Below are 26,088 nucleotides of genomic sequence, written 5' to 3' on the forward strand. Positions count from 1 at the left end.
GCTTAAAGAAATTAGGTGATTCTATAACAAACCGACAGAAAAATGAATAATTTTAATGGATAGTAAACCTGAAGATTTCCAAGAAAAACAGTCCCAAATATTCCTTTGATTTCATCAGTGTGGGGATTTGATTTTTTATTTACTTTTCTCTTTTAGTAAGCAGTATGCTTAGCATAGGGATTAATTGTTGCAGTTTTTTGTAGCAGAAAACCAATTTTTTCACATTTTGTGTCTTTAAACTGACACAAAAAAGCAGCATTTTAAGTATTGAAAACTGTAGGTTACTGGGTAAATGAGGCTTGTAGTAAAAAGTGATTTTAGTCCCCAGTTTCAGGAGAAGAGCAGTATATAGGCACCACTCCATTTACTGTTAGCTGGCAATCTAATCTTGGATGAACAGTTACACAAAAATAAAAGTTGGGCAGGCTGTCTTGAATGTCCCCTTGACATTTTTCGTGAACTTTCTAGCAAGGAAAGGTTTGTGTATAACAACTGTTTTGTATGAGAATTTTATGCATTTGAATAGAATTGGAAAAAAACATGTTCTCACACTTGAAAAGAGCAAAAAGCAATTTTTTTAATTCAGTGAGATAACTGATCAAGAGACTGACCAGTCAGCACCTTACAGTTGTAAAGCTGACATGGGGGTAGAGAAGCAATGTCATGATAGGCAGAAATGTTCAACATTTAACATGTGACACAGAAATGGCAAATACAGCTGGAGAATTTATTAGGTACACCTTTAATTCTTAGTGACACAGATTCAATAGGATGCTGAAAACACAGATTCCTCAGAGAATCTCCTGTTCCACCTCTTCTGTGCTCTCTTGGATTGAGATCTCATGACTGTGGAGGCCATTTGAGTACAGTGAACTCATTGTTATGTTCAAGAAATAAGTTTAAGATCGTTTGATTTGTGACATGGTGAGTTATCTTCCTGGAAGCAGCAATCAGATGATGGGTACACTGTGGTAAAAAAGGAATGGACATAGTTAACTAAAATACTCAGGTAGGCTGTTGTGTTTAGTACTAACTGACCACCTTTTAAGGGGCTCAAAATGTGCTAAGAAAATATAACCAAGGCCATTACACTAACAGCAGCAGCCTGATCTGTTGACCTACCATCTAGATGTCAGTAAGTTTTTCACATCTTCTATTGTTCAGTTTTTGTAAGCCCATGTGAACTGTGAAGCCTCAGTTTCCTGTTCTTAGTTGTGGTGTGGTCTTCTGATGCCTTCTTCCCATCTGCCTCAAGGTTTAACAGAAATGCTATTCTGCATACCTTGGTTGTAATGAGTGGTTATTTATCACCTCAAAGCAATCTGGCCACTCTCGTCTGACCTCTGCCATTTACAAATAATTGTCAGCTCACTCACTGGATATTTTCTTTTTTACGATCACTACCTGTTAACCTTTAGAAATGGTTGTGAAGGAAGATCCCAGCAGATTAGCAGCTTCTGAAAATGCTCAGCTCAGCCTGTCACCAACAACCATGCCACGTTCAACGTCACTTAAATGACCTTTCTTCCCCATTCTGATGCTCTACATCTAGACCACATCTTCATGCCTGCATTCTTAAATGCATTGACCTGCTGCTATATAATTGGCTAATTAGGTGTTTACCTTAACAAAATATTGAACAGGTGACCTAAAAAAGTGAGCAGTGAATGTACATAAATGTCATAAATGTGCTGCTTATATTTCCTCAAGAACTGGGGACTGGGCGTTTTTTTTCTTTTTTTCTTTTAACGTCTTTCTCAGGTGCTAAACAGTTAAATAATTGTGACGAATCTAATATAAGAATATTTGTTACTTTTGGCAGATTTTAAGCTTATGCCTCTCCTAAAAACGATTATGCTGCGTGACACTGCTGGATATTGCTGTGAGTTCAGTTTTGCAAAATCACATGTTCTCATTTCCCTTAACCCCAACTCAGTGTAGGTTCAGCCATTAGATGTCACTCTTTCTATTTGCTTTCATGTGTACTTTAAATCCCTTTTTATGATACATATTTTAATTTTAAGTTTGGCTTCACTGTGCCACTATGGTTTTGTGGTTAGTCTAGTTTAAACTTTTAATAGGGTATCTCTGGCGTGGACAGGGGTCTTGGGGCCTTCCTTGAATTAAAAAATAGACTCTTTTATTGCTGCTCAGGTTTCAGAATTATGGTCTTTTGCCCTGATCATAAGCACGATTGTTATATACAAGGAACAAATGGGTCACAGTTCCTTGCTAAATTACAGGTTGTTGAAAAACATGACCAACCTTGAAGCTATGATAAGGATTTTGAATGTCAAAGGCATTTGGAATCTCGATGATTTGAATACACAGCAGTTTGTCCTTTTTCAGTCCGTTGCACCCTGTGAGGAATGCCGAGCCCACACGTGTGCTTGTTTCTATTTATCTGTGTTGGTGGTGTCTCCTAATTTGTGACCTGAATACCTCAGCGGGTAATCATTTGTATGTCCTCCAAATGTGTGTATGTGTCCTCTGTGTGATGGTGTGTGAGTGTGTTTTTAAGCTCTTGGCTGGACGAATAAAATATTCATAGAGGCATGGTGGGATTGGCTGCTGTGCAAAGAGCGGGCTGACAGGGTAGAGCAGAGCACTGTGTGTTCTGAAGCAGCTCGCTCCCTCTCCCTTCCTCCCTCTGTATAAAGAGATGAGCCGAGGAAGAGGGAACAGACGAGTGCGACACCGCCGCGCGTAGCTCCTTCTATAGCATAGATAACGTCAGACAGAAGGAACTGGTTAACATCCCCTGGTGCCTTTGCTTTGTGGATGTTTTAGTCTAAATGGATGAACAGAACGAAGGGGAACATGTGCTCACGGTACGTCTGATCCTGTGTGTATTTGTGTTTGCGTGCCTTACTGTCACGGTATGCTCTTGATCCAGCAGCTCTGAATTTGCTGCATTTATGCTGTGTGTTTGTATTGATGTTGGTTTTTCTGCTTGTGTTCTTCTGCGGTGCAGCGGTGTAGTGGTCTGTGCAAATGAATGGGGCAGGTGGTCCGTACATTTGACCAGAATGAGAAAGGCAGAGGTGTGAGGATGACAGGGATAAGGTGTCTGAGGGGGCAAGCGGCTGTTATCTCATAGGATGTGCCTCTTGAAATGGAATGATTTCCTTCCTACTGTTTTACTGGCCTCAAGCAGCACGAATGAGAGAAAGACAGACAGTCATGGCTGCTTTAAGGAGCGGGACAAGGAGAATAGGAAGCAAGAGAGGAGAGAGGAAAAGTACCGTCAGAGAAAGGAGGAGGTAGCAGGATCCAAACAAGGAGCATGCTGTCAATAGAGATAATGTTTATTGACTGAAGGGAAATTAATTGAAATGCTCGTTTTCTGCAATCTGGATAAAAGCATATATTGCAAAAAATGATACTCTGAGCAATTAGTAAAAAGGGGGCCGTTAAACTGGGTTGGATGTACAGAGGGAGGAAAGCATTTATGATACAGAGAGAGACTATATTTACATTTTTATTTTATTTTTTTTAATTTGTCTGTGTTTGCAGGCTCTGCATAAATGGGGGTGTTTGTTCCATCCATAAAAGCTGTTATCTCATTTTTCAATTAACCATCCATCCAGGTCTTCAAATAACATGATTTAACTAGAGGTGTTAGGAGATATTAGGTGTCTATTAATAAAGATTAATGGATGTTAAGGTATGGAATATCCTTTTAAATATTCATATTCAGTGAACGTTGACAAATTGGGAAGTGGAAACAAGACCTTTTAAGGTTTAAAAAGGAAAATTATTACTCTCCAGTGACCGAGTCAAATAATCTTTGAAATAACAAAGTTTGTGAGATGATCCTAATCAAAAATGGAGCTACCTGCAGATAGTGGTTCATTGAGGAACATGCCAAGTACAAGCAACAGAGATCTCTGGAGCGGCCAACTTAATGGATCTAAGGATTTGCTGTTGATGTCTTGGCGCTATGCAAAACCACCAAGTCTTACAGTTAATCAGTCATATTTGTTCCTACTCTATAAAACTCTTCATATAAACATTTCTGAAATGACTGCCACTTTACAAGATTCTCTGGTTGTTTCTTTGTGCACCTTGTGATGAGAGCTCTAACTACCACCCAAATACCAGTTTTAGGTAGACAGGTCCACAGTGTTAAAGTCCAAAATTGTCTATTTCGTACTATTTACAGGGTTACTATGAATTTGTCCCTCAGGGTAAGATGATCATGGTATAATTCTAGAGGTCATTCATTTCAAACTACTTGCACTGTGGCCCATGTCACTCTTCATTGTGCATTGAAAAGGTGGCAATTTTTGGCTGCCAGCGCAATCTTCACCTGTCACATGCCGGATATGACTTTGTGTCAACTTGCAGTCTTGCTTTGTGTTTAAGTTAGTTGAATGGTTACGATTTTTACATAGCACAGAAGATCCAGTACATATAGCAGATGTATAAGTGAGAGTAATCAGAATGGGACTTTAAAGGAGATGTCTGAAGATGGCAGCACCACTGGAAGGAGCCAAGAGGTGAACAAGGAGGTGACCTTGAAGTAGATACTGGCCAAATGTAAATCGTGTATTCTTTTTTTCTTTTCTTTTTTTTAATGGTCACTGAACTTTGTGATCGGACTTCATGCATGCACTCACTGAAAATACCACTAGAGGGTCCCTTATCCTCCCTTATCTCTACTCTCGCAAAGAGAAAAGAGAACAATTTATTAGGTAGTGGTCTATGGTTACATTAATTTTCATCAAAACATTTTGGGGGCAAATGGAAATTCAGGACCCTTTTTGTTAAAGAAAGAAACAAAGTACAAGAATAAAGTACTTTTAAAAAATAATATAAAAGCACAATATTAGTGTGTATAAATACAGGAGGTACTGGCCAAAATAACATAACTACTGTTAGAGATATAGCAACTTAAATGCTTACACTATTAAAAACCTATTAGGCAGACAGGGTCATAATGTTGTGCCTCATCATTGGCATACTGTATCATGGAGTCCACTTTTTTTAAGCAGCCATCTGTCTCAATTTGATGCATCTATAATTTTATTATTAGAATCAGAATATATTTATTTATATTTAATATTTGTGCTATGATGTTATAATTTGAGACAAATCGGCAGTATACATTGTCATCTATAAGGTGATTTGTAAGACAGAGATAGTATTCCGAGGACAGGTTTCTCACTATGTACTCTTGCGTCATTTCCTCTTCTTTGGATCAGATCCCAGTACAGCAGGGTTGGCAAAGAACTAAGATTAGACGGAACAAGGTCTGTTGTGTTGTTGGGTGGTTGTTTCATTCACTGTCTGTTTTGCTGAAGAGGTGTTTGGCAGCTGAGCCGTTATTTTACTCCCTCACAAACACAGTAAAAGAAATGAGGTCAGCCTACACGTTGTTAATGATGAAATTAGTTTAAATTTGTTGACGGCTTAAAGTGAAGCAATGAATCTAATAGAATGAGAAGACTTCTTTTTTAGTAGTCTGTTAATTAGATTCATTTGTTTGCTATTTGCTTTGCTGTTTTGTTGCTGAGGAGTTTAGTTTTTAAACTCGTGCTATTTTTAATAAGTTTCAAGGATTAAAAAAAATATTTTTTGTCATTAGTCACATTAGTAACATTTACACAAAACAAACGCAGTGTGTTAGTTCAAACACCGTGTCCAATATTCTAATTCAACTGAGGCTGGAAGTGCAATTTAAGGCAAACATTACAGTAAAATATTAATATAGAGCACAACTAACCAGTGTTTAGCAAATGCTGTTGCATTGTATTCATATCTTGATTGTGTGTGCGTGTGTGCGTGTGTGTGTGTGTGTGTGTGTGTGTAACTCAACCTAATTTCCTAAAAGAAAATCTTGAACGATAAATGAATATTTGCTGGTTCATATCGCCTTTATTTTACCTTTTGATAAATCTCCTTCTAAATGGTGAGTTCATACAGATTGTGTGCCTAGCTCATAGAATGGACACAAACGGCTTTTGTTTACTCTTAAAGGATCATGTGAGCTGTAAATCTCCACTCGTCCATAAAACTGACTGCACATTGGTGATATTACCATGTAACCACACAACACACTGTACCAGCCTTTTATTCTTATGAGTTAGACAACGTAAAATGCGATAGATATTCATAAGTGATAAATCATCAAATCTTTACTAGCGGCTTTGTTAATTATTGAGCTGGATGATGACCAGTATCATCAAAAACTTTACGCTATAGGTACATATGGTGGCCAGATGCAGCCATAAACACATCTGTCTTCTGTTAACACCCCTACACTGATGACATTATATAGTGGCTTTTTTCACTCAGCTGTCCACTCTTCTGGTCTCTGAGTCCTCCTCAATGACACTGGTCATTATGGCTACAAAGCACAGCTGTGGTTGAGCTAGAGGAGTAATAAACCCCCTCGCCCCCAAGCCTGAGGATTGTGATTGACAGTGTGGGGTTTATTTTCGAGAAAGCAATGTGACATGTTGCATCATGCTTTCTTAAATTGTACCAAGCAACGCAAGGTCGAGGGCACCAAAGACACGTTTAACACACTAACATGCATGCAACAGTAAACAACATACTCTGAATGCATGACAAAGGGGGTTTGTATACAAACTGTAGTTTATGCAGTCCAAATTAACAGATTTTATTATAATGTATGAGCCGAATAGCTTCACATACCTTGCTTGCAAACATTGGTTCATGTGATTCCTGAAGACAGCGGCATCCATAGTGTTAACTAGACTGCTACCAAAATTGTTTAATAGAATTTTTGAGACAGTTCTTCATAAATTAATATCTCACATTTTATGCTAGTTAGATTTCATATTCAATCTGAAAAATACCTTTTAATTTTGCTTTGAAAATTTACAGTAATACTATAACCTGGAGTGGAGTGCCTTTTATTATTGTATTACAAGATTTGGGTTTTTAAATGAAGCTCACTGTTGTAATGAATTGCACTGTAGCTCTTGACCTTTAAAAGGTGTAAAGTCTCTTACACTTTGGATTTATCATCTAGTTTGGTTGTTACACCAAAATGTTACCCATCTTTCCTTTGCTAAGCATAAGCCTCTGGGGATGAAAAATTAAGCCATCACACATATGTACTGAGCATGTAAGGTTCCACAAATGGTCTCTAGTGGCCTCAAATGGCCACAAGAGACTAATTGGCATCCCTTTAGGCAGTTATTACACTTGGTTGTAGACACGAACAGCTGCAGACCCATGCACGGGTAGTCTGCCCAGTAATAGTTCTCTGACATCCGTTTGAAGTCTGCCTGAAGGGCTCATGTATAGGTGCAGAGTAAAGTAAAGGCTCTGTGGGGAAGTCTTCGATGGGGACGCCATTGTACAGAAATTCTAAATTTTACATATAATTATTAAAAGGTCATATTAAATCACTGACATAGCAGTGGAAGACTGTTTGTTAATGTATATCTAAAGATATTTTGTTGAAAGACTGGTTTCTTAATACTCTTCCATAATTTCCATGAGGTGTAGCATATAACATTATAAGCATTTTTAAAATGTTAGCTGTTATGAACATATTGACCTTTGGAACATAGCTGATTGTACAACAGTAATGTCAGCTCTGTCAAAAGTCAGCTTTGTTTTTTTTTTTCTTTTTCAGGTAATTAACAGCTATAAAGTTTTTGACCCAAACAAACAAACAGCACACAGATCAGCTGTCATATCCTACCTGTAAAATTGCTGAAGAACAATATGGGAGAATTGGATACTGCTACTCTCTAGTGTCCATACCTGTAACAAATGACATCCGCAGACAAGATAATACTGATAAGAAAAATAATGCTTGGAGGATCATTGTCTTTGCTCCTGGCTGATGAGATATTTGCAAATAGAGTCACATCTGAATAAAACAAAACAAATTTAAAAAAAAAACCAGGATGTCAACAGCTAAATGCCAAACTTCCGGCTTGGATCTGTGGCACCCGCTTAGTTATATATCGTGGCACTTTTTGATCACGAATGACAAGGAGAAACCCGTTCCAGTTTAGTCACTGTTGGTCACTTTTACTGAACCTTCATGCTGTGCTGTTTGGAAAGAACAGCAGTTACTAGAGAGACACAGATTAATTTCTTGCTGTGCTTCTCCCTACGCTGAATCATTACTGCTCCCCATCAAGGCACTGCCAGAGAGCAGTGTGCCTCATTATCATATAAATTCACCAACAACTGAGAAACACGCAAGCTCCCAAACTTATAAGTGCTCACACAAGCTCAGTCACAGATGGCATCATTCATTGTAGGTGGAAATGCGTGTCGATATCTGAACGCCATTAAAGGCACATTCATACAAGTAGGCCAATAACGGACGAGGGAGAGCAGAAGAGTATGTGCTTTCCATCAAAATGAAACTAAGTGTGAATAGCAGAGATGACTGAGATGCTGTGGCACACAAGGCCGTGATATCATTCAGGTGTCGTGTGTCTTTCCAGCATATGTCTAGCATCACCTTTTGTTTCCACTCACTCCTGCATGGCAGCTGTGCCTCTCTGTGATTGGCTGAAGGGGTTGAAAGGCTCCTCCAATTGGGAATTGTATTGCGTCAAAGTGTTTGTCCTTAAGGCATGAGAGCAGATGATTTGTATTTGTTGAAATGTTTTCTTGTTATGCGTGACTTACATAAGATACTGAAGGTCACATATTTGTGAAGTCGCGGAAAAATAATTGTATTACAAATATAATAAGGAATTAGATTAACTTAAGAGTTTTGGTTGCTATAGTCTGCATCCTTTGCTCAACCTTATTTGTATAAAAAACCTGAAAGAAAATATCCTAGCTACAAGGATTGGTTTATCTCAGACCTAATACTAGGTATCTCTGGTTTGTATCAGCCTGACAGTCAGAGCTAGGATTAGCTTACTCTTTGAGTCTATAAGCATGTCTGGCTAAAAAAAGCTGTTCCTTCCTGATCACGATACCTTTTTATAGTTAATGTTAGTTTTGTCAAAAGTGAAACTGATTGCAAGTGTTTGAAACTGTTTCAATATTTGCTTTACGTAGTGTCAAACCACTGACAGAAGCTGCTCTTTCTTACTTTCACCTCTCACTCAGTGAGTTGACACATACAACAGCACTCAGGAACCTGTACCACATTGTGATGTTGAAGTCTTTTTGTATCTATTGTTAAATTTAAATCAGCTTTTTAATAGCCTTAAATGTTGAGGTAATATTTTCCTGTTATGATGGGACAACTCCATCTTCTGTTGATTTTCTCCCTTGCAAATAAGCTGAAGTTATTGAAATTGTCGGAGGTGCCCCCTCACAAATGCAGTGTCTCAGAGGTGTAACGTTTAAAGTAATTTGATCTACCTAGTTTGATTTGCCGAATAAATTCGCAGTGACACTGGGGGTTTGATTTGAGAATCAATTGACGAATTGTTGTTTTTTTTTCCCCTTGTTGTTGTGGTTGTTGCCTCAGTACACTGTGTGTCACCTCGTATTTTCTAGTGTTAGACACACCCAGACTTTTTCCAGCAAAGCAGCTCTCAAGGAAGTCTGTGGTTTTTGTCTATTCACGTGCGAATTCATGTTGTTACATCTGTGCATTTGTGCGAGCATTTCACATTTTTTTGAGGTGCGGTTTGGTTTAAAGTTAGTTTAAAGATTGGGCCGCCTTCACGTTGAAAGTTCAGGTTATGCCTATACTGGTAAATGATTAATGCTCTGGGCGATCAATGGGGCAGTTGTGTCCTCACCAGTATAGCACATGTGTGATAATGTGTGCTGCTGTGCTATAATCCTGATTTTATGGGTGCTATTATTTGATAAAGAAATGTTAATGATATGTGGCTTGGTTGTTATGTGTCCTGACAGCTTTATGTCCTCACTCTTGCAAACTCCTTATCTCTAGATGTGTCCATGCCAGTGATATCAAGCTAATTATGTTCACTAAGGTCATGTTCTCTTTTTTTAAATGACTCCAGCCAGCCTCTTGATGTTGCTGTGAAACATGACCTTTATTGCATGGACTACAACGATTAATGTATTGTCCAATACAGACTAATTAGTTTGAGGAAAATGGCACATAGATAATAAAACAGCAAGTGATACCGTCCTGCATTATACAGTGGACAGGGTTGTTACAGACTTAGTCTAAATTTAACCTGTTTGACTATGTTATTTCATTGAGGGAAAATGAGATGTGTTATCTGTCTACTTCTCATTAAGTGCCCTTAATTGCACTTTTGTGCAGATCATAGGCTAAGTTAATTCTCTTGACTGCCATGTTAAGTGGTCTGGAAATGGGCTATTAGCCGTGTGTAAAACCAAAAGGCTTGTTGTACTTATGAGCTTAAATGCAAAGCTGCAGCATCATTGACTATGGGGTATACATAAAAATCCAAAAGCAACTTGTTCACCCACCTCACAGGTGATTTTCTGACATTGTTATTTCTGCTTTAAAACCCCGCAGAGTGAACAAAGCATCCCTTGATCATCTAACGAAGCATAAAAGCTTTTAGGGTCCAGTTTTCTAAAAAAAATAATAATAAAAACTGTAAAAATAAAACTCAAATGCATAACTAATGTGAAAACTGAAATGAAAATACAAATTTTTCTTATGTAATGTCTCTTTTAACTTCTTATCTCTTCTTTTTTTTCTCAGGGTCTAGATGAGGAGGCGATTGTTGACCATGGAAAGACGAGCTTCGCCACTCTCTCAAACTATGAGAAAGACGATTTTGAAAGTAAGTTTAAAACTGCCAGACCACAAGTATTTTTCTTGCAACTATTGATATTTCTTGTGCTTTACTGAGTAATGGAAATGTAGGTTTAAGTCAGCACTCATCAGGTGGAAACACTTTGAAGATTCAAGTAAAAGCCTCTTTCTTCAAGTGGATCCACAACTATAACTTCCTTTCAGTATTATCTCAGTTTTAAGACACTGCTGGAGCCCTCTGCTTTCTGTCCAGCTAAGCTGTCCATTTTTTTTCTCTTCTCTTCGTGCTCTTTCATCTCCTGCGCCTTTTTTCTGTCGTCTTTGCTCTCGGTGTTTGTCTCCATCTGTTAGACTTGTGCTTGTGTCCCCTACGCTCTATCCTCTTCTCTTGATTTTAATCCTCCTGGGTTCCCATTCAAATCAAAGAACGATGACTCATCTACAAAAAAAAGGGTATTGGTAGCAAATGCAGGGTGAAAATGGGGTGCTGTCTTTTCGCAATATGGCTCCTTTGTCGCAGTAACAATAATGAGGAGAAGATAAAACTATCTCATTTATGGTTTTCCTCCATATTTGTTATCTGAAGCTCTCAAAAGAATAGAAAAGAAATTAATTGTCTTCTTTCTTGAATGCTTGTGTCACTGGAAATATCATACAGCTTTCACGGTGTAAACCTTTTTCAACATAGTTTACTATTTTTTTAATATTAGTGTTTAATTCCACTTATATCCCTATATAGGCTCGGCAGCTTGCAGATGTGAAGCAGGAGCCTGATAGGAGCGTAGAGCTTTAAAAGCCAACAATAAAATCTTAAAATCACTTGGCTGATGCAAGAAAATCACTCCTTTTGCTATGTTTTTAAAGCTTGGCAGCTACATTTTTAATTAACTCTAGCCTGTACATTTTACAGTGGCTGATGGCCAGTGTAAAGTGCATTATTCTAGTGAAGTCTGAAATGAGAGCATGGATGACCTTTTCAAAGTCGGAACTAGATTGGTATATGTGCCGTGAGATCTGCTCCACAATCTAATTATTTTTTTTCTACAAGTTAAAAATTTAAGCTACCAATATGCAGGAAATGACTATAGCATTTCCACTCTGCACAGTTGCAGTGTCAGGAATGTCCACGAAAAAATACACGAAATAATGTTGCTGCACATCTGCCTTGTGAGCTGTATGCTGTTGTTATACCCGAGGAGTTACACCTGGAATCTGTCAGGTTTGCTAGATATAGAACTTTTACTGCTTTATCCGAAGAGAAAAAAAGTGCAAATTTTATGTAGATCCATTATAACAAGATATATAGCAGTTATGGTCATTTAAACTTGAGCTAGGATTTAAAAATCAAATCCTCATATATTGAACAATCTTTTCTTTCCTTTCAGATACACAAAATATAAACTGTATTCTATAATTATGTGTAGTTATTTATTCACTCATTTTTGTTCTGGCTGACTCTGGATCAGCTGGTTTTTGTGTTTGTGGCTTCCAAACAGGTGTGTTGTGAACAGGTACGTTGCACCGTTTCCTCTGGCAGACAAATGATTATGTTAACATGCATAAGGAGGTTGAATGGCGTTTCTCCCCTCTTTTATTTCCTATACAAGCAGGCAATAATTAATTAATAAAATTTCAATGAATCTCCTTTTTCACATCCAATTATTGGTGTTAATGTTTGCAGATTAGAAGCTGTGTCAATAGATACTGCATCTTTACTTTTCCTAGGCCACAGAGCAGTGTATGTGGGTGTCCATGTTCCTCTTGGGAGGGAGAGCAAGCGGAGGCATCGCCACAGAGGACACAAGCAAAGAAAGAAGAAGAATAGAGATTCCGAGGAGGGAAAGGAAGACGGCAGGGATTCTCCTACTTATGGTTGGCTACTGTTTTGAACTTATAATTGCAATTTCATCCAGATCCCACACCATTTTTTAAAACTTCTTTCTCTAGTCTGCTCTGTTTTCTTATATCCCATCCCACAGTATTGTAGCTTGCAGCTAGTGTGTACCTTTGAACCTTAAAATGTATCTATTACCACACACTAATGGGCTTCCTTCACATATTAAATAGAATCTCCTATAATCTAGAATAGGTAGAATCTGGTAATATAATGAATGCAAGAAAAACTCCACATCAAATCTTTAAGTAAAGCATCCACAAAAAGCTTAAGTTAATCGAAAAAATGTAGCCACTGTGGGCAATTAGATAATTACTTTTGTTTAACCCTCTGATTTTCTCCATACTTCAAAGAGTTCAGCTCTAAAAGGCATTAAAGGCCGCTGTGAACGGCCTCTGACAGACTGAAGGCTCTGGCATTTTAAGTGATGTGCGTACGCATTTGTGATTGAAGTTGCTGCGTCACTGCAGCTGTAAGACTCGTAAGCAACCAAGCAGTACTTTGAACTCGATGAAAGACTGAATCGAGCCTTGTAACAGTGCAACCAACAAAAGATACTTTTATTTTTAAAGCACGGTTTTATCATTTATAGCGTCAATATTCTGAGGTAGACTTTTTGGGATAGGACTAAAAATGCATTTTATAAAAACAGTTTATCACAGTGATACAGAGATGTCAAACTAAAACACTTCAGTGTGTTCAGGAAGTTTAAAAAATGTTTCGGTATTTGCTTTTGCTCCAGCAAATAAATGTTTTTCAGTTGGAACTGAAGTGTTAATATTGAGTGCGTAATAGACACCAAATCACCACACAATGTACCCGTGTGTTAACAGAAAATAACTCTCCCGTTTTCACTTCCAACTATTTAATTTCTGCCTCCCTGTGGAGTTTAGTCTTCTAATCTACTTTATCTATTTCCTCCTTCTCTGTGGTTTCAGATATCCTAATACTGGATCTCTTAATTCAATCAGACATGAAAAGGAAGTTGCTGAAAGCGTCCGAGTTTTATTATTCTCTTTAGCACACTTCTTGGTAGCGACCATGCAGATGTATTCTTCCTCAAAGAAAAGCAATTACATAGATGGTTGTCGTGACCAGCCACACATAGACGCAATCCATCCGCCTTTATAATTGTAGATTTAATCTCTGCTTTCACAGAACATTTTCCCATATCATCCTTTAGAGTTAAAATAAACATTTCAGAATAAGACATCTGCCCTGTGCAATTTTCTTGTGAAGAAAGAAAAGTTGTTTATATTGGGCCACTAACCAAAATGCTCAGAGTTTATACTTTATTTTGGAAACTTCTGTCTTCCCTGCATTTCCTGACAGATTGTTCAGTTTCTTTAATTTTATTGTTATTGTTATAATTATAACAAAAATGAACCTTGGCCTTTTTTTCCACTCTCTGTTTAGACACTCCATCCCAGAGGGTACAGTTCATCTTGGGTACGGAGGATGACGACCTGGAGCACGTCCCTCACGACCTCTTCACCGAAATGGATGAGCTGTCCTTTAGAGATGGCACTGCCACTGAGTGGAGAGAGACTGCCAGGTTAGGAGGCAGATGAAAGTGTGAGCAGCATAACAACCATATGAAGTTAAAAAAACTAAACAGAAGCCCACAGCACAGATCTATTGGCTTTTTAAAGAAAAAAAAAAAAACCCCATTAGTTTTCAGTTAAATTTAAAAGGGAAGGTCCTACCTAAGGTCTTTTTGACAAATAATCACAGCTATCAGCTTAAGTGGCTTATTTTTCAGTAAAAATCATTGTGAACTTTAGAATTTTTCTACTGTGAAGTACTTTAAATGACAATTGAATAATTTCATAATGCCTTCACAGCATTTCTAATGCCCTCAGAATCTGCAGCAATCCTGAAACATTTCTTTCACAATACAATCTCAATTTTAATTTGATATTAAAAGAAAACTAAACTAATATCATACATAAACATTTACAGGGTTGTTTGCTGTGGTTTGAAATAAACTTGGCAAAAAAAAGTAAATAAATTTGGTCGATGATTTCTTTGTTGTTACAATGCTTCTTGGCAACCGTTTAAAAGCTTGTTTATTATAAATGGTCCCACATTTGTGAGGAAAATTTATTTAGCGGTTGAGCCGCAGAGTTGAGTATGTGGAGTGTGCCCATGAAAAACTTGCCGAATCTTCTCTGCCAATGCCAAACGCCTTATTCTGCTTTTCACTCTTCTCTTGATTATTTATTGGATTGAATGATTGACGTCTGAAGAAACAAGACATATTGGCAATTTAACAATTCATTGAACAAACAGGGGCCTCAGTAGCATGTGGAAGAACCATACAGTGCCACAATAGCCTGACATCTCCTCACGCTGGTCACCAGCTTAGTCACACACTGCTGTGGGATGGCATCACATTCTTCAATTAGCATTTGTCCCAAGTCAGTGTGGTTGTCTTGGGCAGAGAATAAACTGTTTGGCATTTGGCAAATTTCTTATGTGTGCAACCCACATACCCAACTCTCAACCTAGATTGTCGGTTGAGCAGATTTATTGACAAAAAGCATTTTTACAACAAAGAAATAATCAACCAAATACAAACTTTTGTGCTAAGTTTACTAATGACGACCTAGCTTCCCTGGCATCTCCAAGACTGACATAATTTGAACTAAAACTTAATTTGCAGTGCTTTAGAAAAAAAATGCATCTTGACTGACAAGTTGCTGCTCTAAGTGGAGGAGTTTAAGTACCTTGGGCTCCTGTTCATAAGTGAAGGGAGAAGAGAGTGGGAGATTCGAAGACAGATTGGGCCTGAGGCAGTAATCCTGATGCTGCATTGGTTCATTGTTGTAAGGAAAGGGATCAGAAGAAAGGCAAAGCTCTTGATAGTGACCAAAAGAATGAGATCACTGATACAAGCAGTGGAAATGAGCTTTCCCTGAAGGGTGGCTGGCTCTCTCTTAGAGATGGGGTAAGGAGTTCAGTCATCTGAGAGAGACTCAGAGTATACCCGCTAGTCCTCCACATTGAAAGGAGCCAATGAGGTGGTTAGGGCATCTGACGAGGATGCCTCCTGGGCACCTCGTGGATGAGGTGTTTTCCAGGACACACTGGAAAGACTACATCTCTTGGTTGGCCTGGGAACGTCTTCCCCTGTATAAGCTGGAGGAGGTGGCTGGGAAGAGGGAGGTCTGGGCATCCTTGCCTTAGGCTGCTCCCCCGCGACCCTGTCCCGGATAAGCGGAAGAAAATGGATGGATGGATGGATAGCATCTTGGCTTTGCAAGCCAGTACAGACTCTTACTGAATTGTAATACAGCTTGTATTTGGGTACAAATAAAACATTGTCGTCTTTCTGTACATGTATGTGTTTTTGGCGCTTACCTACAGATGGCTGAAGTTCGAAGAGGATGTGGAAGATGGTGGGGAGAGGTGGAGTAAACCTTATGTGGCCACATTGTCCTTACACAGCTTATTTGAACTGCGTAGCTGCATACTTAACGGCACAGTTTTGCTGGATATGAGGGCCAGTAGTATCGAGGAAATCGCAGGTAAATTTAAAACTTTTTCATATCACTGTGTTATATTTTTTAGGTAGCATTGTGATTACTATGAAATGCATTGAATTTATTACTATAATTACATGTTTAATGGTCTATATATAACCTTCTTTGTGTGTTCCTGTGTGTTTGTGTTTTTGCCACTGCCACTGTGTGACTCAGACATGGTGATAGACAGCATGGTGGCGTCAGGGCAGCTGAAGGAGGATTTGCGTGACAAGGTGCGGGAAGCAATGCTGAAGAAACACCACCATCAGAATGAGAGAAAGCTCAGCAATCGCATCCCACTTGTGCGCTCTATTGCTGACATAGGCAAGAAACATTCTGACCCACTCTTGCTTGAAAAGAACGGTGAGATCCTACGGCGCACTCACATTTCTTTTTCTCCGATGTTTTCCACCACTGGGGAACTGTTCTTAAAAATCCACTGTTCAAATCCCTCAATGCCAGCGTAGAAGGTGGATGGTTTAAAGTGAGTAAAATTGTTGAAGTACTCAGTCCCCTTAGTGAAAAAGAAATTTGGGTGCTAATTTATGTGCTAACCCGTATGGCTGGCCTGGCTTTGGGGTTTGAATTAATTGTTTTCACTCCTCAGGGTGTGACATTCAGGAAATAATGCTTTACCTGCAACTGGACTCAGCATTGTGTGCATTTTTTGTTTTGTTTTTTTGACTAGGCATGGCCACAGTGGTGTTGCACATTTTAAGATCTTGGGTTAGAAGCCTGAGGTTTTAATAATGAATGAAATATCCCATTCTCCACTTCTCTGCCTGTGGTTTTTGTTGGGCTTGCATTTTCACATCATTAAAACTGAAATGCAAATGTGAAAGGTCAAAATTCTCTCACGTCGTAGGTTTGTGATGGTAACAGCTGCAGTCTGAAAGATGTATGTTTATATGAATATGTGTTGTGTAGGATTTATGACTGGTTGTGTGTGACAGAGCACATTTCCTCGCAGTGCACCGACATCGCGCTAACTCATCCTCGCCTGCATGCAAGCCTCTCTGAACTCGGAGCTTTGCCTCACTCATAGTGTGTGATTGGCTTATTTGGAGTTGAGTATAACACATTGTCCCTTGTAGAGCCTCCCACATGCCTCACTGAATCATTCTTGGCTTCTTCTGCACACAACCATGCTTTTAGCTCACGTTTATGCAAGCACGAATCTCTAACTACACCTCTGTCACCCTATCGCTGCCCACCCTTTCTTGCTGTGTCTCCTTCAGATACCATTTCTGTGATGTACTGCAACTTCATATGTTTTTCTTCTGTTCCGTTCCTTATTCCTTATCCCATCCCTCCCTCAATCCCCTCTTTCCCCTATTTGCTTTCCCTCTCCTCCTCCCCCCTCCCTTTTTTTTTTTTTTTTGCCATTGTCTCCTCTGTTAGGAGAGGGCCTGTCCTCTTCACGTCTTTCTCTCCACAAGCCAGGGACAGCATCCTCTGTATCCAACCTGTCCCAGAGACGAGAGTCCAGAGTCTCCGTTCTGCTCAACCACCTGCTGCCCTCGTCTTCTTCCAACACTGGGCTTTTCCCAGGTCCTTCTCCCTTTACCACCCCTCAGGCTTTACGCCGTTCTCAGAGCCCATCACACAAACAGGGCGTAGTCCTCGGCCCACAAGGCATCCCTGAGGTTGTGGTATCTCCTCCAGAGGATGAGGACCCACCAGAAGAAGAGGCGGTATCACCACACCTCAGCCGGCGAGCATCCTCAGCATCCCAGAGCGTTGAGCTGCTGCCCTTAGAAGGCAAATATCTGTGTAGCCTGCCAGTGTGAGTCACAGCTTGAACAGAGAACACTAGCACTAGCATGAAAGCTCTGCTCAATGTTAACTTCCAACCTTGCGTCCATCTCATAATTAATCCACAGCAAGGCTCACTCACTGAATACTGTATAAATATCAACAGACGTTTTGACATTACTCACTGATGAAACCTCTGCTTGTTTCCCTTCTCTGTTTGTTTCTTCCACCAACCTGTTCCTTTCTACTATCTCTCGTCCCTCCTGTTTTGCCCTTTTAAACTTTGCTCCACACATTTTCTAAGCATCTACGCCTTGCTTGGCTGAGTCCATCTTCACACCTCCCCCTGTTGTGTTTGCATGCCTACCCCCAAAATCTTGTGCCGATACTTCATCATCTGTCCTTTCATGTTTTGTTTACACATTCTGCTCACCATGACTCACATTTATTACTTTAAAAACCTGTTTGAAGGGGTTTTGTTATTGGGTTTATTTCACCTTATTAATGAGTAGTTTATCAGCCCAATAGGTCATTCAGTCCGTCTTCGTTTTCTGCAGTTCAGAGTTGCACAGCATGAATTACGTAGGCTAGATATGCTAAAAAAAAAAGGAAATGTGTTAACAGGGAAAGTATAACTCTTATCACTGGTGTCACATTAATCTTTTGATAGCGTGTCCTGTATGATTTCTGTGGTGGTACAGCTGAAAAATGCTGCCTAGTTTTTGTAACCCACTTTAGCCATTCTTTGTGTGGGCATCATTAACTGGAGCTGCTGGTCCTTTATTTTTTGTGCTGTCCTGCTGTTGTCAGTGACTCACAGCACTGTGGAAAGAATACATTCCAATCAATTAATTAGGATATATTGGGGACTTTTGCACAGTTAGAGCAGCACTTATTGATTGTTGTTTGACGCAAATCTTGCAGAAGCCTTGGGACATTTCTTTATGCTTTTGCAGTGGTGTTTTGTAACTAACAAAACTAACAGTACATCTTAAATCCTTTTAGCTATGAGCATTCGGCCTCAGGCGACTGCTCCTTTGATTTCACCGAAATGTCATTCAACTTGTGCTTTTCCCATTGCATCATTTGGCACCCATTCTCATCATTTGGCATCAATTCCAAAGATAAACATTCTTTTACCCGTGTAAGAGTGTAGAGAGAGCAATGTGTGCCAGCAGCATGGCCAAAAATAAGCCTGTGATTAGAGCTGGTGTGTTGGTACTGTATGTACCATCACACTGGCACCTACTGTGACTTTTTGTTCTTCCCGAACCAAGCCGTTTTAATTTATTATTAGACTCTGTGTGCATGTGTGTACGTACGTCTGTGTTTGTTTCGTTCTGGGAATGGCTCCATTTCAAAGTATGGGCTGTTAGAATCCGCATTCAGTTGATGGGAGCTGAATCTGAAAGGTTAGGGAGGTCTTATTATAGCTGACAAGCTTCTGTAATTGTACCCCCTCCTGGGGAAATACATAGAATTAAGAGCAGGCTTCAGAGGAGGCTTTCAGACCTTTCCCCTTTCAAATCATTAAATTTAATAATGTCATCTGGTGTTGGCTGCAGCTTGTAGAAACTGTACCGTTGAGCTAAATGGCTAACACTCTAACAGCTGTATGATAAGTGTATATGCCATGTCTGGAGGCTATTTGAAGTCTAGCTTACATGTTACAAATACATACAGTGAAGGTACTGTAGATATTGAGTTAAGAGGCTATTTATGTGCAAATGTCATGCACCCATTGAGTGTGCTCGTATCATGTGTAAAATACCTTTACACAGGCCATTCAGAGACTCCACTTGTTACATGTTAAAAGAGCTAGTTATTATTACAGTAGTTGCATTTAAAACTCCTTTATGCATATAACAAATTATATTATTTTAGATCAGTACATGTATTCCTACAGCTGCTATAAAGGTACCCTCTAATCTTCTTTTTAGCTTTTATTGGAATTTCCGCCAGTCGATAATTTCAGATATCTATGCTACTTTTTTTGCATATGAGTGAGGTAGTGCTGTGACACCGCTGTTTAAAAGGCTGGTGTGGTGGAGCATTCCAGGGCTTAGCCTTCCTGAATGAAGTGTGCTGGCAGACACAACCTAAACTAATCCCTCCCATATTTCAAGAGGCTTTGTCAGGTATGTGAGCAATCACGCTTCTGTTCAGCAGTCCCAGCTACCCAGCATTCACTGGGGTTACTCCAGGGTACAGTTCAAGGGTATGAATCAGTGGCCAGAAATCGCTGGCTGAAATGACATGTTTTCACTTTGACTTGGGGTTCATTTTGAGTGTGGCGTATTACAAGTGTATTTCGTTTTTTATGTTTGCTTAATTATTTCTTGATGACTTTTATTTTTTTGTGGAAGTGGTTTATGAGGAAAAACCTGGTAAAAGAATTTCAGAGGACAGTATGCATATGTAGTCCTTCGCTTTATATGCAGTACTCCCTCATTTCATCTCCCTCTCTCATGTCGCATAAAGTGCTAGCGGTTCCTGTATCTGGTATGGCTCAGATCGCATAAAGTGTGCAACCAGTCGTCCACAGAAATGACATAATTTTAACATTTGATCTGCCAGGACATCAAACACTTCCATTCACCTTTAGAGCAAAGCCGACATGAATTCAAGCCAAGCAGGAGTAACTTCAGTGCCAGAGCATGAGCTCAACAGACTGGGAGCATTCAGGAATACTGTAGTGTCAAATGTATCATCTTCCTTCTGAAGAGCTGTCACATCGTTGCCGCTCTGTATCACATCACATTTAGCAAGTAATGGATTTAGTGGAAGAAATCATTTCACTTGCCAGAAAAGTAACATGATAAAATAGATTCAACTAAGCTTTAATCAGCTCCAGCATATGTTTTTTTATTTAAACAATTTATATTACATGCGCATTCGTTTAAAGTTTAAATGTAATATAAAGTTTTTAATTTGGTGCAATATGTTGGAGCCAAAAAACTGCAGAATTGAACTGGTTGAACATTTAAAGCAAATTTCCTTAGGCCACTTAGCTAAGACCACATACTACAAAGTGCAGTGTTTAATTTTCCCTTTAAAGCAGAATATATAAATATGAAGTTGAACCACCTATTTAAACTGTAATACTAAATTTAAAAAAAATGTGTGATTCACTTTGTATCAGGTGTGTTTGCCTAGAGTGATTAAATTCCATAATTGCCTCACGTTTGTTGTGCCCATGCTATAAAGTAGGAGAAGTACTCATATCATCATATAATCTTCTTCATAATTAGACAGGCAAATTAATGGCACTTACTTTAATTATTAAAATTTGTTATTATCATTGTTATTCTTATTATTAATCACATGACAGATAGCTTTCATGGCAGACCTCACAGCTGGTCTCCTGCCGTCATTTCCTGCCTTGTACTTACACGTTTTCTACCACTGCTTTGTCTTTTTCTCTCCTCCTTTCCATCCCAGGACCACTGGTGTCTCAGAACTCTGTCCCAAACAATCTGGATAGCAACAAGGCAATGGAGAGGCGGCCATCCAAAGTAGGGGTCAGTAGAGAAAGCAGCAGTGTCGACTTCAGCAAGGTAACCTAACCCCAGTACTGAGCACAGAAACAGTCCGTCGTGGTGGAGGGACCCATGACTGAGTCCATCAGTGTTTTTTCTTCAGTTTCTGGATGTTCACAGTCATTTCAATGGCCTCCATTAAAACAGCCTCTATGAGCGTCAACATCACATACCTGTCAGCCTTTTTCTTCTGGGCTCACTAAAAGGCATTAATCATTTCTCCTCCTGTAATGGATGCAGAATAAGCATCAAAGTAAAAGTTACATAACTGTTTAGTTTTGGAAATCCGCCTCCGTAGCATGGCTCCCATTCATCCTACCATTTTCTAGGTCTGCATCCATTAAGTAAAATGGCAGGTCGCCATAAGCACTTGTCAATATGAAAGCATCCATGACTGCCAAAAAATAAGGTGCTGTGTTTGCATGAGTCATAGGAGATGAAGGCACAGACCCTTTTACACAGAGATGAACAAAATGTTGCCATGCTCGGGTCTATTTTTATTTAGCGTAGCAATAAAAGCCATTTATCTGAGGAACATGATAAGAAATGGATAAAATCAATGGACAATCTTTGCTCAGTACTATGTAGTTCTATAGGCTGCTCTCAAATCCCCTTATAATTCATTTATTATCATAGCATCCAACTGACCTGCTGCCATTCCTTTCATTCCCATATCTTCATCTCTTTTCGCATGTGTGTACTTCCACTGGCTCCAAGTCTATTATACCTTTTTGAAAGCTCTTTCGTGTGTGTACATCTGTATGTATGATTTTACTATTTCACTGACTTCAGGTGGACATGAATTTCATGAAAAAGATTCCCCCGGGTGCTGAGGCTTCCAATGTGCTAGTGGGAGAAGTGGACTTCCTGGAGAAGCCCATAATTGCATTTGTTCGACTGTCACCTGCAGTCCTTATCACAGGCCTTACTGAGGTGCCTGTGCCCACAAGGTAAGTTATTAAGAATTTTATCAAATACGGTCCTTTTTTTTTTTTTTTTTTTTTTTTTGCCATTTTTGCCATTTTTTTGTCATTAAAAAAACACCAAATATGACAAGTTAGTTTTTTTTAAAGCAGACTTTTTAAAATAATTTGTTAATGCTGTTATAACATCGACCTACTATAACCTGAGGATTTACCATGGCTGTGATCATACACAACCATTTACAATCAATCAATCAATCTTTATTTATAAAGCACTTTTCATACAAAAAATGTAGCACAAAGTGCTTTACATGGTTAAAAGCAGCCCACCCCACCTTGCCCTGGGTTGGGTACGCATTAGCCAAGTGAGGAAACGCTATCATAGGGAGCCGTCTGCACCGGGAGCCGGTCACAGACCGCAGCCGCACACAGCAGGAGGGAGGCAAAGAAGCCCCCCAGCCAGGCTGAGAGGGCCCACAGAGCCCCAGCAGCCACGGTCAATCACAGCCCCAGTGCAGAGAACCCCGTCCGAGGAAACACTGGAGATATGACCCAATAAGGATATATACAGGGTAAAAAGATAAAATAAATAAGAACAGGATACAATATAAATATAAATAGAGTAAGAAGATAAAAAATGAATACGAATAAAATCAATAAATATTAGGTAAAACCTAAATTAATAATATAAATAGAATAACAGGATAGATTAAATAAGCATAAAATAAATAAACGTTAGGTGAAAGCTAAATTAAAAAGGTGGGTCTTGAGCCTGTTCTTAAAAACATGTACGTTCTCTGCGGCCCTGAGCTCCTCCGGCAGGCTGTTCCACAGATGAGGACCATACCACTGAAAATGCCTGGATACAAATCTTGAAACATATAATTGGGCAAAAAATTAGTACATGTGGCCAACACTTTTTTTTTTTTTCTTTCTAATTAACATGGGAAGAAGTAAAGCAATCAAAAGCAGAAACAACAAGGCTGATGGCTTAACAAACATAAACATAAACAATGCAAATGTGAAAAGATGAACTAGTAGGGATGGGCTATATAGCCCCGAAATGATATCATACTTTGCAATAAAGACGTTAATGATGATGTAGAAAAACATACGGAATGTTTTATGGGAGATTGCAGTATGTAAGTAGCAGCTAGTGCAGACAAAATGAAGGGCATTTTCCACCCTTGTTTTTGTCACTGGTGTCAGACTGTCTAATTTGATGTGTGAATCTATTGCTGCAAGGCACTTGCAGTGCCATTGTAGTGATGCAACATAAGTCAAATGCAAATAAAAAACCTACCCTAGGTTTTTTAGGTGTTTTCGTTGTTTTCTCTTTCTGTTATTTTTATTTTTATTACTCATACTTAACTGCTGTGTGGATTTAATTTATTCAACTTATGATAAAACTACTGTGATTCTTTACTAGGACACACTAGTTTAATCTCAAGAGCCATATTTTTTTCCTGGTTAAATAAAAAAAAAAAACTGAAAAAACTTTGGCTATAACTTTGGTCAGTCTTTTTAACTAGTTTCTTAAAGCTGTGCTCATCCGCTGGTGTGGACTGCAAACAAAAGTTAACCACATCAGTCATTTCTATCCACTGTCTGCTCTCTCTGTCATATGGAGGGCAAATAGCCAGAGCTCCTGCATTGCTCGGTTGAGTCATTTGTTTATGTTTGGGTCGCACCTCACCAGCTGTCGGTATCTCCTCCTCATGTGGCTTCTTAGCTTGGATGCAATCAACAGGATATTTTTACCTCAAGTGATGAAACAAATTTGCTTCCACCTTTAATTATTTTTCTTGCACATTTTTCAAAGTGTTGCGCTTTGTTGGTGGTGTGATAGCCAAAGTACTTCCATAATAGTAAAGTAGCTGCCTTAGGTGAGGTTAGCTGAGGTTCTGCTCTTGCTCTCAGACATGTCTGGGCTTGTGCTGTTGTTGTGCCCTCTAGGGAGCATAAATACATAGCATGAGATGACACCTTTTTTCTTTTTTTTAATATCAGAGCTACAAACCAGCTCCTCAAAAATTTAAGAAAGACTGAATGCTGTTTGTATCACTGTCATCAGTTTAAGTGTATTTAATTAATCTGTTTCTTGTTGAAAGGTTTCTTTTCCTGCTTTTGGGTCCTCATGGTAAAGGACCACAGTACCATGAAATTGGCAGGTCCATGGCCACACTAATGACAGACGAGGTGAGAAGGACGCTGCCATTTATTTGAATTTTATCTTATTTTATCTTTTTCAAATTTTAATTGAATTTTTCAACCGTTCTCCAAATATATTTCATTTTCTAGATTTTCCATGACGTTGCATACAAGGCCAAAGACCGAACTGATCTACTCTCTGGGATAGATGAGTTCCTTGATCAGGTGACTGTCCTTCCTCCTGGAGAGTGGGATCCCACAATTCGGATTGAGCCACCCAAGAATGTCCCATCTCAGGTAAGTTAGGATCTCTGCCACATTTTATATCAGGTGTATCTACTGAATATACATTTAAGTGTCTATTTTCATTTTAAACCTAGCCAAAAATGACATGACTGTAACAACAAATATAGAGAGAATTGCCTGGGATACACTGATGCATTGGTGATTCTAAAACTGGCCATAGGTGTAGATGTGAGCATGAATGGCTCTCTCTCTTTGTTAGTCTTGTGATAGACTGGCAGCCTGTCTAGAGTTCAGCTTGGGTAAACAGTTGGATAACTCATTAAGAATAAAGCATCTTTCATACTGTACTTCAATACATACAAGTCTTATAAACAGTAACCTATTGTTTATATGTCCCATTTAGCTTTATATCATTATAATCACAGTAAGAGAGGCACCTTAAACGAAGAGAGAGCCCTTAAAAGAATTAAAACATATGGAACATATTATTTTAAACTGTCCTACCTGCAGATAAAGAGGAAAAGACCACCGCAGCCCAATGGCAGTGCACCTCCAGCTGGAGAACTGGAAAAGGAGGAGGACCATCATGCAGGGCCCGAGCTGCAGAGGACGGGGAGGTGAGTATGTTATGGTGACATTATTAAACATCTATCCAGTCAGCTGCTGTTCCCTGTATGGAAATGACTTGTTCTGTTTATCCTCTTGAGTTGCAGGGGTTTATTTATGGTTATAGGATGCTCTAAAATGAAATTTCTGTGAATTCAAAGCTCTCATCCAAATCATTTTTCCTCAGCTAACAGAGCTTTTATTAAAATTTGAAATTGTATGAAATGTGGAATTTTAGAAGCATGACATTAGTTTGTTTGAGCAGATACATTACTCTGTTAAACTAAAATGTCGACATTTATGGATAGCTGATACCACGTATCCACGGGCCACACACTGAGGACAATGTGTTTATTGGCAACCTCAGACTGACACACACTCATGTCTGTTGGAAGGCACTGTATTATTTACAGAGTCACGCTCCCTTTCACTGCAACTATAAAAGGCTTGTGCTATGAGCGAGCTACTCAGGGAAAGCTGAGCGTAAGAAAGTACAAGAAGCTGATGTTAAGGAAAAACAATGAAAAACACGGGCTCTGTGAAAGAATCAGCAGGGGTTGTGGAGGACGGCAAGAGAGGTTATTCCAGAGGTGTGACGGAAAGTAAATAAAAAAAAAAAAAAAAAAAAGACCTCACAGGAAGGCTTTGGATTGGTGTTAGAGAAAAGAGAGGAGACGATACACAAGGCGATACACAAGGCGAGAAATGGATTTGAGAAATAGAAAGGCAAAGGAAAAACAGGCAGAAAGAGGCTGAGTGGTCAGTAAGTAACATCAGA

General features: G+C 39.1%; 1 protein-coding gene across 12 annotated transcripts in view; it reads left to right on the forward strand.

Moving 5' to 3' along the window:
• The window catches only part of LOC100704714 (sodium bicarbonate cotransporter 3), a 44,610-nt gene that overhangs the window by 5,578 nt on the left and 12,944 nt on the right, over positions 1-26,088 (forward strand). For 3 of the 12 annotated variants that reach the window (XM_005457182.4, XM_005457178.4, XM_005457183.4), the window contains exons 2-12: positions 10,616-10,697; positions 12,395-12,541; positions 13,980-14,118; positions 15,933-16,093; positions 16,265-16,453; positions 17,492-17,851; positions 21,287-21,402; positions 22,177-22,334; positions 24,419-24,506; positions 24,609-24,755; positions 25,215-25,321. In XM_005457182.4, the coding sequence (XP_005457239.1) occupies positions 10,616-10,697; positions 12,395-12,541; positions 13,980-14,118; positions 15,933-16,093; positions 16,265-16,453; positions 17,492-17,851; positions 21,287-21,402; positions 22,177-22,334; positions 24,419-24,506; positions 24,609-24,755; positions 25,215-25,321 (1,694 nt within the window). Of the gene's footprint in view, positions 1-2,617; positions 2,832-10,615; positions 10,698-12,394; positions 12,542-13,979; positions 14,119-15,932; positions 16,094-16,264; positions 16,454-17,491; positions 17,852-21,286; positions 21,403-22,176; positions 22,335-24,418; positions 24,507-24,608; positions 24,756-25,214; positions 25,322-26,088 lie in introns of those variants that run through there. The other 9 variants (XM_003452474.5, XM_005457179.4, XM_005457181.4 and 6 more) reach the window with 9 other exon arrangements.

The sequence above is a fragment of the Oreochromis niloticus genome, linkage group LG22 (assembly GCF_001858045.2).
Source record: "Oreochromis niloticus isolate F11D_XX linkage group LG22, O_niloticus_UMD_NMBU, whole genome shotgun sequence".
NCBI lineage: Eukaryota > Metazoa > Chordata > Actinopteri > Cichliformes > Cichlidae > Oreochromis > Oreochromis niloticus.